We start from the raw sequence: 14,515 nt of genomic DNA, 5'->3' as shown, positions 1-14,515 counted from the left end.
TTTCTTGAGCAGGGGGACCTTGTGGGCGCTGCAGGATTTCAGTCCTTCACGGCGTAGTGTGTGGTCCTCTGTAGCTCAATTGATAGAGCATGGCGCTTGTAACACCAGGGTAGTGGGTTCGATCCCCGGGACCACCCATACGTAAAATTGTATGCACACATGACTGTAAGTCGCTTTGGATAAAAGCGTCTGCTAAATGGCATATTATATTATATTATTATTGTTATTATTATTATTATTATTATATTATTATTATTACCAATTGTTTTCTTGGTGACTATGGTCCCAGCTGCCTTGAGATCATTGACAAGATCCTCCCGTGTAATTCTGGGCTGATTCCTCACCGTTCTCATGATCATTGCAACTCCACGAGGTGAGATCTTGCATGGAGCCCCAGGCCGAGGGAGATTGACAGTGCTTTTGTGTTTCTTCCATTTGCGAATAATCGCACCAACTGTTGTCACCTTCTCACCAAGCTGCTTGGCGATGGTCTTGTAGCCCATTCCAGCCTTGTGTAGGTCTACAATCTTGTCCCTGACATCCTTGGAGAGCTCTTTGGTCTTGGCCATGGTGGAGAGTTTGGAATCTGATTGATTGATTGCTTCTGTGTACAGGTGTCTTTTATACAGGTAACAAGATTAGATTAGGAGCACTCCCTTTAAGAGTGTGCTCCTAATCTCAGCTCGTTACCTGTATAAAAGACACCTGGGAGCCAGAAATCTTTCTGATTGAGAGGGGGTCAAATTCTTATTTCCCTCATTAAAATGCAAATCAATTTATAACATTTTTGACATGCGTTTTTTTTGGATTTTGTTGTTGTTATTCTGTCTCTCACTGTTCAAATAAACCTAACATTAAAATTATAGACTGATCATTTCTTTGTCAGTGGGCAAACGTACAAAATCAGCAGGGGATCAAATACTTTTTTCCCTCACTGTACATGAGAAGTCCTATAATACATTATAATCTGCATTATGATGTATTATACCTTGCGTGTTATTGTGTGTGTATGTTTGTGTGTGTGTGTGTGTGTGTGTGAGTCTGTGTTTGTGTGTGTGTGCAAAATGTGCATGTATGTGCGAGCGAGTGAGTGTGTGACTGAGTAAGGGTATACACTGTGATTATGTGCATTTTGTTTATATGTGGATATAATTTATCATTGTCACATAATTCTCTGCAGGCACAGATCATCGTTCCACTCTGTCTGAAAAACTAAACAGCCTCTGTCAGCAAGTATTAAATGCCGGCAAACAATTGTAAGATTGTGACAACAGAGTTTAACAGCTAACAGACAGTCTGAACCTGAAAAGTGAATCTGCTTACAGAGAATGGCTTTACCATTTGACATACTGTATACTGTAAGTGAGGCAGTCAAACATCCATAGGGAATAGCTGATCTCTTGCTGTGTCAGAGGGGAAGAGAGAGCATGCACACATGCAAACACACAAAAAAAAACATACACACAAACACACATACTGTACATATGCCAAAACAAAGAAAATGCCTGCACATACAAATGCTCCCTCATAAATGCATGTGCATGCATACTATAGACACATCCCCACTTAAGAGCTACCACATAAATAATAACCTCATTGGAGAATAGTTGTCTTTTCTAAGCAGCTAGCGCTTAAAAAATGGTGTCTTGCGTGTGTTGAGTTTCCTTGTCTGTAAGTCTTATTTACTGAAAGCCAATAGGAATGATCTCAGTCGTGTTTAAGGGTGGCACATTTCTGGAAGACTGACAAACTAGCTCTGAAAATAGTGTGTTTAACACACAAATCACACACCAAGTATCCACATCACTAAGGAATTAACATGGTCCACACACATCTACACAGTCGTGTAGAAGGCACGACAACGCTTCTCCCCCTCAGGAGGCTGAAAGGATTTGGCATGGGCCCTCAGATCCTCAAAAAAATATACAGCTGCACCATTGAAAGCATCTTGACTGGCTGCATCACCGCTTGATATGGCAACTGCTTGGCATCCAACCGCAAGGCGCTACTGAGGGTAGTGCATACAGCCCAGTATATCACTGGGGCCGAGCTCCCTGCCATCCAGGACCTCTACAGTGGCTTGCGAAAGTATTCACCCCCCTTGGAATTTTTCCTATTTTGTTGCCTTACAACCTGGAATTAAAATTGATTTTTTGGGGAGTTGTATCATTTGATTTACACAACATGCCTACCACTTTGAAAATGCAAAATATTTTTTAAGGGGTGAAACAAACAAGAAATAAGACCAAAAAAAAAAAAAAAACTTGAGCGTGCATAACTATTCACCCCCCCCAAAGCCAATACTTTGTAGAGACACCTTTTGCAGCAATTAAAGCTGCAAGTGTCTTGGGGTATGTCTCTATAAGCTTGGCACATCTAGCTACTGAGATTTTTTCCCATTCTTCAAGGCAAAACTGCTCCAGCTCCTTCAAGTTGGATGGCTTCCGCTGGTGTACAGCAATCTTTAAGGCATACCATAGATTCTCAATTAGATTGAGTTCTGGGCTTTGACTAGGCCATTCCAAGACATTTAAATATTTCCTCTTAAACCACTCAAGTATTGCTTTAGCGGTATGCTTAGGGTCATTGTCCTGCTGGAAGGGGAACCTCCGTCCCATTCTCAAATCTCTGGAAGACTGAAACTGGTTTTCCTCAAGAATTTCTCTGTATTTAGCGCCATCTTTCATTCCTTCAGTTCTGACCAGTTTCCCAGTCCCTGCTGATGAAAAACATCCCCACAGCATGATGCTGCCACCACCATGCTTCACTGTGGGATGGTGTTCTCGGGGTAATGAGAGGTGTTGGGTTTGTGCCAGACATAGCGTTTTCCTTGATGGACTATTTGGACTATTTTGTGTATTTCCATTACATGAAATCCAAATAAAAATCAATTTAAATAACATGTTGTAATGCAACAAAATAGGAAAAACGCCATGGGGGATGAATACTTTTGCAAGACACTGTATACCATGCAGTGTCAGAGAAAGGCCCTAAACATTTTCAAAGACTGAACAGCTTCTACCCCCAAGCAATAAGACTGCTAAATAGTTAACCAAATAGCTACCCGGACTACCGTAAAACTTCAATTAATAGCCTGGGCGTTTATTTGCTTAAATCACTGAACACAACATGCACAGACTTCTATTTGAGCCAGGCATCTATTTCCTTAATGCACACAGCTTTTGCTCATTTGCATAGTTAATTGTTTAATTCCAGCATTCACTTCCAGGATTGTAATCAATTTCTTATAATTTACACACTGTGTCACATTTATTTTGTCTATGTCACGTCCACTCCTGCTCCCCCCGCTCAACGTCACCGGTCTACTAAACACTGGTCCTGGCAACCCATCTTTACGCACAGCTAGCAAACGTCATTACGCACACCTACATCTCATCATCAGTCACCTGGACTTCATTATTCCCTTGATTACTTACCCTTTATATAGCACTCTTTTGTTATCAGTTATCAGGTAGTATTGTTTATGTTTCTATGTCAGACGCTTCTCTTGGTTTGTGTCGCTCCATGTTTGTTCACTAACTGCACCTGCTTCCTGACTGTCTGCATCTAAGTTACAGAATACTGCCTCAACAAATGGAAGTAGCAGTTAACCAAGACATCTCCCAGATGGTCGGCGAACAGGGACACCTACTTCGTCAACACCATGACCAGCTGGCTCATTTGGGGACGGCTATGGATGAGGTCCTCTGCGTTATTCAAACATGTCGACATTACTTAAGGGGCGTCATCTCAAACAGCGGAGGATTCTTTACCACAAGTCGAGCCAGTACAGTACTGTCCTCGTCAGCGATGCCCGATTGTCCCTCCCGGACAAATATGACGAGCCCCCACCACCGAGAGGTCCAAGGTTGCCACGGTTATTTCTCTGCTGACTGGATGGGAGTTGAAGTGGGCCACGGCCGTCTGGGAGAGGAAGAGCTGGGTTGTGTGAGGGGTTCATGGCTCTGTTCAGGGGGTTCTCGACCATCCACCAGAGGGCAGAGATGTGGTCTGACGTGGTCTGGCTATCCTGCCATAGTTGGAGTAGGCGCTCACCTTTCAGACAGTGGCAGCATCCAGTGGATGGAATGAGCCGGCGCTCTGCACCCTATTCAGAAGACGATTGCGCATAGCGGTCCAGTTGGTGTGCCGAGATGACACCCTATCCTTGGACGCCCTCATCGCGATGGCCATCCGTCTGGATAACCTTCTTCGGGATCGTCGGTACCTCCATTGCCTCTCTCCCTCTTCCGTTGATCATTCTGAGTCAGAGCCTGAACCCATGGAGGTGGGGGCCACACGTCTCTCCGCGGCTGAGGGACGCCGCCGTAGACAGCCAGGTCTCTGTCCTTATTGCAGACAGGAGGGGCACCAGCTTCAACGTTGTCCGGTACGTTCTAACCGGAGGTCCACGAGAGCAGAGGGACAGCTACGTGATCATCCGTCTCCTGGGTTAGGCGTGAGTATTCCATCATCATCACTTTCCACCAAACCTTTCCTAGTAACAATTTTGCTGGCTGTCCTTCATGTTTTGTTTCTACAGCTCTAGTGGACTCCGGTGCCACAGTGAATCTTATTGACCAGGCCCTCGCCTCCTCCCTTAACATCACCTCATACCCGCTCTCCTCTCCTTGTCCAGTTCAACCACTGGATAGTCAACCTCTGGGATCCGGGACAATCACACAAATCACAGCACCAATCACCCTCACCGTGGAATCCATACATCGAGAAAGCCATCCATTCCTCATCATCAGTGCACCCGTACACAAGATCATCCTCGGCCTCCATGGCTTCAACGTCATAACCCCACCAACTCATGGCTGAGGATAAAAATCACTGACTGGGCACCCGAATGCCGGAAGACCTCCTTATCCTTTCCCTGTGGTTCCACATCGGTTGAGAGTCCTGTGGTTGTCCTTCAGCCCAACATCCCGGAGGTATACCAAGATCTTCGGGAGGTTTTTTCCAAGACCTGCTCCACCTGTCTCCCTCCTCATCACCCCTGGGTCTGTGCCATTGACCTGCTTGCAGGCTCTGCGCCTCCACATCTACCCTCTGTCGGTGGCCAAAACCAAGGCTATGGAGGAGTACATCCAGGAGGCTCTCCAGCAGGGTTTCATTCACACGTCCACCTCCCCTGCGTCGGCAGGCTTCTTCTTAGTGGCTAAGAAGGATGGAGGATTGCGCCCGTACATCGAATACAGAAATCTGAATTCCATCACGACAAAGTACCGCTACCCTCTCCCGTTGGTGCTGGCCGTGATTGAACAACTCAGCGGGGCCCGGTTTATCACCAAGTTGGACCTGCGGAGTGCCTACAATTTCATCCGCATCCAGGAGGGAGATAAATGGAAGACTGCCTTCAGCACGATGTCTGGTCACTACGAGTACTTTGTGATGTCTTTTGGATTAGCCAATGCTCCGTCAGTGTTCGGGGGCGGGGTTAGCTAGTTGTTCTCAGTTGTTAGCAGCCAATGGCTAGCAGTTTGTTAGTCATTACAAATAAGTCATTATTGAATATACCAAATCAAGCATTAAACCTCAAACAATTCATGGTAATCTCGTAAACAATTCATTTAGACCTGCCGTTTATTTGAAACCAGCGTTTATTTAATGAAATGTTTGCCATTGTGCAGCTATTAAAAGGGACAGGTGGCTATTTGAGACAAGTTGAAGTTTTACAGTATCGGCATTGACCCTCTTGCACTAACTCTTGACTCGTCACATGCTACTGCTTATTATCTATCCTGTTGCCTAGTCACTTTACCCCTACCTACAGCATATGTACATATCTACCTTAATTACCTCATACCCCTGCACATCGACTCGGTACAGGTACCCCATGTATACAGTATAGCCAAGTTATCGTTATTCCTAGTTATTTTTCTATTTCTTTCTTTGCATTGTTGGGATAGGCCCGTAAGTATTTCACTGTTAGTCTACACCTGTTGTTTACGAAGCACGTGACAAAATGTTATTTGAAAGACACACACACACACATACACACAGAGAGGGAGAAAAACAACCTACAGCAGTCTCCAAACGACGTGGTCCCATCGAGAGAAAGGTGACCAAATAAGCTCATTTCAATATTCACCTTTTCTTATGTTCAAAAAACACACATGCAACACATCTCCGACGTGTTCAACCTAGAGTAACCCTTCTATTAGCAGCAATGGAAATAACGAAGAGAGAAGCTTACAATGACGCAAACGCAGACACAAATCTTCACATGTGTGACTGCAGGCATTTTTTTAAATTTCTAGGGGGTAGATCAGCTTTAATATTGCAGATAGATTGTAACTTCCTTCAATGTAATTGTCCGCATCACTTCCAATCTGTAACGATCGTTGGAGGAAGTGGACCAATGCGCAGCGTGATGAGTGAACATACTTTAATTATTAGAGAACCACACGAACAAAACAATACGTGAAGTCCTTGGTTTACAGACACAAACCATACACGGAACAAGATCCCACAACACACTGTGGAAAACAGGCTGCCTAAGTATGGTTCCCAATCAGAGACAACAAGCAACAGCTGATACACGTTGCCTCTGATTGAGAACCACACCGGCCAACATAGAAACAAATGAACTAGATAATCACCCTGGCACACAAAACACATAGAAACCACACACCCTGGCTCAACATAACAGAGTCCCAGAGCCAGGGTGTGACAGTACCCCCAAAAGGCGCGGACTGCGACCGCGCCAAACATAAACCGAACAGGGGAGGGCCGGGTGGGCATTCCTCCTCGGAGGCGGTTCCGGCTCCGGGCTTGACCCCCACCCTCCAACAAACCCCCCAAAGTGCCCCTGGTCCGGTCTGGCCCTGCTGGCCGGAGCTGGACTGAACACTGGTGGAGCGGATTACTCTAGCTCCGGAGTGGAGCAGCTGACCGGTGCCGGACCAGGCACCGGTGGAACAGGCACGGGCTGTGCCGGACTGACGACGCGCACCACAGGCTTGGTGCGGGGAGCAGGGACGGGCCGGACCGGGCTGACGACGCGCACCATTGGCTTGGTGCGGGGAGCAGGGACGGGCCGAACCGGGCTGACGAGGCGCACCACTGGCTTGGTGCGGGGAGCAGGAACAGGCCGGACCGGGCTGACGTCGCGCACCATTGGCTTGGTGCAGGGAGCAGGGACGGGCCGAACCGGGCTGACGAAGCGCACCACTGGCTTGGTGCGGGGAGCAGGAACAGGCCGGACCGGGCTGACGACGTGCACCACAGGCTTGGTGCGAGGGACAGGAACAAGCCGGACCGTACTGGGGACACACACCACTGGCCCTACGCGGGGATCAGGAACGGGCCGGACCAGACTTGCAACACACCCCAGTACCTCTCGCCGTGCCTCTACATTCTCTTTCCCCCTGGTGACCAGTGACTCCCGTAACCTGGCGGCCTCCTTTGCCAACCCACTGAACCACTCTATCCCGGCCTCCTGCTGCCCCGTCGTCCACGGCGTGAGCCCCCCCCTAAAAATTTTCTGGCCGTCTCTCCTCCCCGTGGGCCAGGCCTCCATGGCTCTCGCCAGACTCTCGCTCCTCTGCTCCCAAGTCCAGCCTCTCTCCTCCTCCCGCGGCTTGACCTAGTCGAGGTTGATATCCTTTAGAGCCCTCTCTGGCATTGGCTCCTGGACACGCTGCTTGGTCCAGTTATGATGGGATCTTCTGTCACGATCGTCGAACACAGAGGACCAAGGCGCAGTGTGGAATGCGAACATACTTTTATTTTTAATGATCACACGAACAAAACGATACGTGAAGTCCTTGGTTTACAGACACAAACCATACACGGAACCAGATCCCACTGTGGAAAACAGGCTGCCTAAGTATGGTTCCCAATCAGAGACAACAAGCAACAGCTGATACACGTTGCCTCTGATTGAGAACCACACCGGCCAACATAGAAACAAATGAACTAGTTAATCACCCTAGCACACAAAACACATAGAAACCACACACCCTGGCTCAACATAACAGAGTCCCAGAGCCAGGGCGTGACACAATCCCTCATATGTTTTTTTCTCTCGCAAATATATATGTATATATACAAATAAATACATATACATACATATATGACATATCCCTTTAAAAATGTATTTCCCTTTATTACTTTCCAACCCCACCACACCTTCCCTAATTGGAGTAAACTAGTGAACAACAATGCTCTACTTCCAGCTTATACATACTATATACATTTTATGGACACTTTTTTACAATAATTTTACAATAATTATATTTTGTTTGTTTTTGCTCCTGAACTTCCTCTACCCTCAACCTCTCCGATCATTTTCATGATATGCCATATCTTTCTAACTGTGCTCTTTCACAAAAGCTCTCAACCTATAACCTATATACTTATTATGGACACAGTATGCTTTACATTAGTTATCTTGTTGTTATTAGTTGTTGTTAGTCCCATCCTTCAACTCCATTCAACACCTCCCATCTATCTCTTTACACCATTCATATTGGATTTCTATTTGCCATATGTTTTTCAACTGTATTGTGATGTTTTACAAAAGTTCTGAACCCTTCTATTCTCATTATTTCTACAGATTGTAAATTGAAAATAAACATTTTTGCTAAAAGTATTATTATATTATTGATCGATTCCCTATGACTTTTCAGATCACCCGGTAGTGCTATCTGCAAGATTAGCTCCAGGTAAATATTGCAATCCTTTAGCCAATCCTGGACCTGTGTCCAAAAACAAGCTACAAATGGACAGTACCAAAACAAATTATCTAATGTTTCTGTCTCTTCACAGCAAAATCTGCAGAGCTGGGAAGATTATATCCCCCATATAAATAACATTCTATTGGTAGCAATAATTTTGTATTATAATTTAAATTGAAAAATTCTGAGTTTTGAATCTGGCGTTGTTTTACGTATCAGTTCATAAACACTATGCCATGGAATCTGTACGTCAAAAATCTCTTTCCAAATATTTTGCAATCTATATGGGACGGCTGTCAATCCTTTGGTCCTTAAATGAAACTGGTATACTTTTTTATTTATTACAATTTTCTTTAACCAATTACGTTCTTTAATGTAGGGCCGACAGACAATTTCCTTACTTTTTCCCCCTTCCACTTTCCTCTTCCATTTTTGCGGTAATGCTGCAATTATTTGGTTGTAATTTTGGGTAGAGCAGACATTTCCATATGTTTTTGTTAGCTGCATAACTCCACCAGTCATATGTATGATATCATTTAAGAAGATTATACCTTTTTTAAACATTTCTTCAAAAAATAATGGTTTTTTATCAATTAGTATATTTGAGTTTAACCACAATATTTGTTGCATTATTTGTTCTGGAGTTTCTGGAGGATTCAATTGAAATTGCAACCAACTTTCTATGGCTTGTTTTAGAAATAGTGATATTTGGGAGATTATTTCCTTTTCAAATAACTGAATGTGAGAGGTTGTAATCTGAATATAGGGAAAAAGGCCGTTCTTGAACATTGGGTGAGACAATCTTACTAATTTGCTAGAGAACCAGTTCTAATTTTTGTATGACGGAAGCTTTTAGTGATAGGTCTAATGCTTTAATATTTAATTATTTCTGTCCCCCGAATTCATATTCATTATATAAATAGGCCTGTTTAATTTTGTCTGGCTTGCTGTTCCAAATAAAATGGAATCTTTTTTTCTCATATAGTTTAAAAAACTGTTTGCAAGGCGTTGGCAAGACCATAAGGGATAATACTAAATAGTTAATCAGGGTGATTTTCCCACAAATTGACAGGTATTTACCTTTCCATGGTAGCAAGATCTATTTTTGCTAATGTTCTATTAAAATGTATTGGAGTGAGATCATTTATTTCATTTGGGATATGTATTCCGAGTATATCCACATCACCATCAGACCATTTTATTGGTAAACTACATGGTAATGTAAAGATTGTATTTTTTTTGTGATCCAATACGTAATATAGTACATTTATCATAATTTGGTTGTAATCCAGAAAGGTTAGAAAATGTATCTAGATCCTCTATGAGGCTGTGGAGGGATTCAAGTTGTGGATTTGAAAGAAAACATGAATCATCAGCGTACAATGACACATTTGTTTTTAAGCCCTGGATTTCTATTCCCTTGATATTATTGTTGGATCTGATTTTAATAGCTAACATTTCGATGGCCATAATAAATAGATATGCCGATAGTGGACAACCTTGTTTCACTCCTCTTGACAGTTTAAAACTTTCAGAGAAATAGCCATTATTTACTATTTTACACCTAGGGTTACTATACATTATTTTAACCCATTTTATAAGAGATTCTCCTAAATTGAAATGATCCAGGCATTTATATATAAACCCCAGTCGTACTTTATCAAATGCCTTTTCAAAGTCTGCTATGAATAGCAGGCCTGGTTTCCCATATTATTCATAGTATTCTATTGTTTCCAGTGTGGACCTTTGCACCAAATCGCTCAAAGGAGTTCTCAGCTAGAAAGCAGGTCTGGCTACAATATTGTAGAGGCCTGCTGGAACTAGAACACTGACTCACTGAAACAAAAGTAATGTTCAGTGGTCACAAAACGTTTTGAAATTCTGAACTGGGAGGTGCTGAATGTGAATTTGTTCAACAAGAATGCTCACTTTTGTTTTCCACTGCAAAACACTTTGCTTCACTGTGCCCTACTGAATACAAACAAGGATATGAGGACCAAATGACATAGAAAGAGTTCTGACTGTTCAATAAGCTAACATTGGATAAACACAGCTCTGAGCTATCTCTATCACTGCCAGCAGCCTCCATGACACTATATACTGTATGTCCTGTTAGGGTTGTCGGCATCACAGTCTCTGGAGACCATAGATTTCTTATGCCTGGGGGTTAGATCTCAGCGCCCCGTCTGCTGTGGCTGACTTCAATGCATTTGATAACAGCTAATAGAGATAATTATCTATAAAGTATGTTGAGACAAAACTTTACCTGCCTACCCATCTTGCCCCTCTTCCCTGGTTCACCAGGCATGCCCTGAAATAGAACAGGGGGAGAGAGAGAGAGAGAGAGAGAGAGAGAGAGAGAGAGAGACGTTTGTAAGACAATAATAAGATCAGAGCAACATTGTACTCTCTGGGAATAATCCCCCCCCCAAATCATTTTTTTTCTCTTTATTTTATTTACCCCTTTTTCGTGATATCCAATTGTCCCATTGCTGCAACTCCCCTACGGACTCGGGAGAGGCGAAGATCAAGAGCCATGCTTCCTCCCTGAAACACGACGCTGCCAAGCCGCACTGCTTACTTAACCCGGAAGCCAGCCGCACCAATGTGTCGGAAGAAACACCGTCCAGCTGACGACCGTGGTCAGTTTGCAGGCGCCCGGCCTGCCACAAGGAGTCGCTAGAGTGCAATGGGACAAGGAAATCCCTGCCGGCAAAACCCTCCCCTAACCCGGAAGACGCTGGACCAATTGTGCGACACCTCTCCCGGTCACAGCCGGCTGTGACACAGCCTGGGATTGAACCCTCGTCTGTAGTGACGCCTCAAGCACTGTGATGCAGTGCCTTAGACCGCTGCGCCACTCGGTAGTCCCCTCTGGGAATAATTCTACTAACTGTCTCATAAGTACACTCATGTAATAATTTCAGACCATCACAGACTGTAAGTTACCTAGTGTACTGCATATATTAGTATTTTGCTTAGCTACTTTATGTGTAAATACTGCTTGATGTATTTGCAGACTGTTTTTGTTTCTACAGAGCTCTACACAAACCTACAGCTGTGCCAGCTAATTGGAGCTCTTTCATCGTGCTCTATAGCTCTCTTCCTTTAAGATTAGGAGGAAGTTATTAGAGAGGACAGACAGACAGACAGACATAGAGACAGACAGTGATCGACAGACAAAGATTGGTCTGCTACAGTATCGTGGAGCTGCATAGTGGAAAGGTCCATTACAGGCTCACCAATGACGCAACCCCCTGGTGCATGCGATAAGTAGGCTAATCGTCTCATGTTTTTGGAGGCCGAGCTTTAGGAAGGCCTTGATTAGTTTAGCCAGTTCAAAGGCTTAATAAGGGGGGGGGTCACAAGAGTCATCACCAACACTCCCACACTGTCTTACTCGCTACAGCCTGATAGCATGCTGGAGGCTGTTCCCACATTTAAACCAAAACAAGAAACTGGTTGTCTCATAAGGAAACAACTGAGAGAGGGAAGACCAGAGTCACCACTGGGACCGGTAGTCAGAGTTGCCTCCATTCTTGTACACAGTGTGTGGTGAGGTCAGGTCAGGTCACATGGTCAGGAAAAATTCCTGGCCCTAATCATTACAGACGTAGTGAGTATTTGGATTTGTGTGTAGAGGTAAGGTAAAGAAGGGTAAACCTACTCTTTTGCCATCAGCACCAGGTAGGCCAAAACGGCCCGCGATTCCAATGAAGCCCTGCAGAGCGAGAGAGAGAGAGAGAGAGACAGAGAGAGAGAGAAAGACAGCACAGGAGATCAGAGGGGAGGGAGGGAGGGAGAGGAGAAGTAGAGGATTTCGATTTTCAATGTCTGCAAAGTAGATCTATCATAGCTTGAGAGTTGAAGGGTCCAATGCTGGGGGTCTGCAGGTTCCAGGGTTGATGGATCAGGTCTCCATGAAGAACCAAGCCATGAGGCAAGTGTATATGCCCATGGACTGCATGGTGCTGGCTTCCACGATGTAGTCCAAGGGCACATACCCTCACGCCAGGGATCTCTGAAGATGAGGAAGATGACACCAATCTGGCCTGTTGATAGCGGTTTAACACAACACAACAACACAAGACCAGGAACAACAACAACAGCAATACCAGTAGCGATGTTTTCTATAAGACAGTGGAGTGCTGATACTGGTTAAGGTACAGCTGATGGGTTACGGTTGAAGGTACATGAGGAATAGGGGAAATACTACGTATATCAGTAGTTGGGGGTTGATTGAGATGTACCGTCATTTTTAGATTATGGGCTCTATTTTAATTTTAATTTTATTTTAATTTTAAATTTGGGGGGGGGATGGATCAGCTTAATATTGCAGATAGATTGTATCTTCTATCAATGTAATTGTCTGCATCACTTCCAATCCCCCATGTTTTTTATATATATACTCCCCTTTATTACTTTTCAACCCCGCCATCCTTTCCCTACTTGGAGTAAATTAGTGAACAACAATGCCCAGGCCTCTACTTCCGGTCTATACTTACTATCTACACCTTATGGACACAGTTAATTTTACAATAATTATATTATATATATATATATATATATATATATATATATATATATATTTTGCTCCTGAACTTCTTCTACTCTCAACCTCTCCGATAATTTTCATGATGTCCATCCGGGTTTGCTTCTATATGCCATATCTTTCTAACTGTGCTCTTTCCCAAAAGCTCCCAACATACAACCTATATACTTATTATGGACACAGTATGCTTACATTATTAGCTATCTTTGTTATTATTTCTTATTATTTGTTATTAGTCCCATCCTTCAACTCTATTCAATACCTCCAATCTATCTCTTAACACCATCCATATAGGATTTCTATTTGCCATATATATTTCAACCGTACTGTGATGTTTTACAAAAGTTCTGAACCTTTCTATTCTCATTGCTTCTACAGATTGTGAATTAAAAATAAACATATTTGCTAAAAGTATTATTATATTATTGATCGATTGACTATGACTTTTCAGATCACCCAGTAATGCTATCTGCAAGGTTAGCTCCAGGTAAATATTGCAATCCTTTAGCCATTCCTGGACCTGTGTCCAAAAACAAGCTACAAATGGACAGAACCAAAACAAATGATCTAATGATTCTGTCTCTTCACAGCAAAATCTACAGAGCTGGGAAGATTGTATCCCCCATATAAATAACATTCTATTGGTAGCAAGAATTGTATATAATAATTTAAATTGAAAGATTCTAATTTTTGAATCTGGTGTCGTTTTGCATGTCAGTTCATAAACACTATGCCATGGGATCGGTACGTCGAAAATCTCTTCCCAACTATTTTGCAATCTACAGTGGGGAGAACAAGTATTTGATACACTGCCGATTTTGCAGGTTTTCCTACTTACAAAGCATGTAGAGGTCTGTAATTTTTTATCATAGGTACATTTCAACTGTGAGAGACGGAATCTAAAACAAACATCCAGAAAATCACATTGTAAGGTTTTTAAGTAATTAATTTGCATTTTATTGCATGACATAAGTATTTGATACATCAGAAAAGCAGAACTTAATATTTGGTACAGAAAACTTTGTTTGCAATTATAGAGATCATACGTTTCCTGTAGGTCTTGACCAGGTTTGCACACACTGCAGCAGGGATTTTGGCCCACTCCTCCATACAGACCTTCTCCAGATCCTTCAGGTTTCGGGGCTGTCGCTGGGCAATACGGACTTTCAGCTCCCTCCAAAGATTTTCTATTGGGTTCAGGTCTGGAGACTGGCTAGGCCACTCCAGGACCTTGAGATGCTTCTTACGGAGCCACTCCTTAGTTGCCCTGGCTGTG

The 14,515-nt window shown here is 43.6% G+C and overlaps 1 protein-coding gene across 2 annotated transcripts in view; it reads right to left on the bottom strand.

Annotated features, from left to right (window-relative positions):
* Positions 1-14,515, bottom strand: part of LOC121582745 (collagen alpha-1(XXVII) chain A-like) — a 388,342-nt gene that overhangs the window by 227,079 nt on the left and 146,748 nt on the right. For both annotated transcript variants that reach the window (XM_041898821.2, XM_041898822.2), the window contains exons 11-12: positions 12,355-12,408; positions 10,954-10,998 (exon numbers count right to left, since the gene is read on the bottom strand). In XM_041898821.2, the coding sequence (XP_041754755.1) occupies positions 10,954-10,998; positions 12,355-12,408 (99 nt within the window). The remainder of the gene's footprint in view (positions 1-10,953; positions 10,999-12,354; positions 12,409-14,515) is intronic.

Source organism: Coregonus clupeaformis, chromosome 15 (genome assembly GCF_020615455.1).
Source record: "Coregonus clupeaformis isolate EN_2021a chromosome 15, ASM2061545v1, whole genome shotgun sequence".
Taxonomy (NCBI): Eukaryota; Metazoa; Chordata; class Actinopteri; order Salmoniformes; family Salmonidae; genus Coregonus; species Coregonus clupeaformis.
Note: the sequence above shows the minus strand (reverse complement) of the source record. Positions and strands in the feature narration are given on the sequence as shown.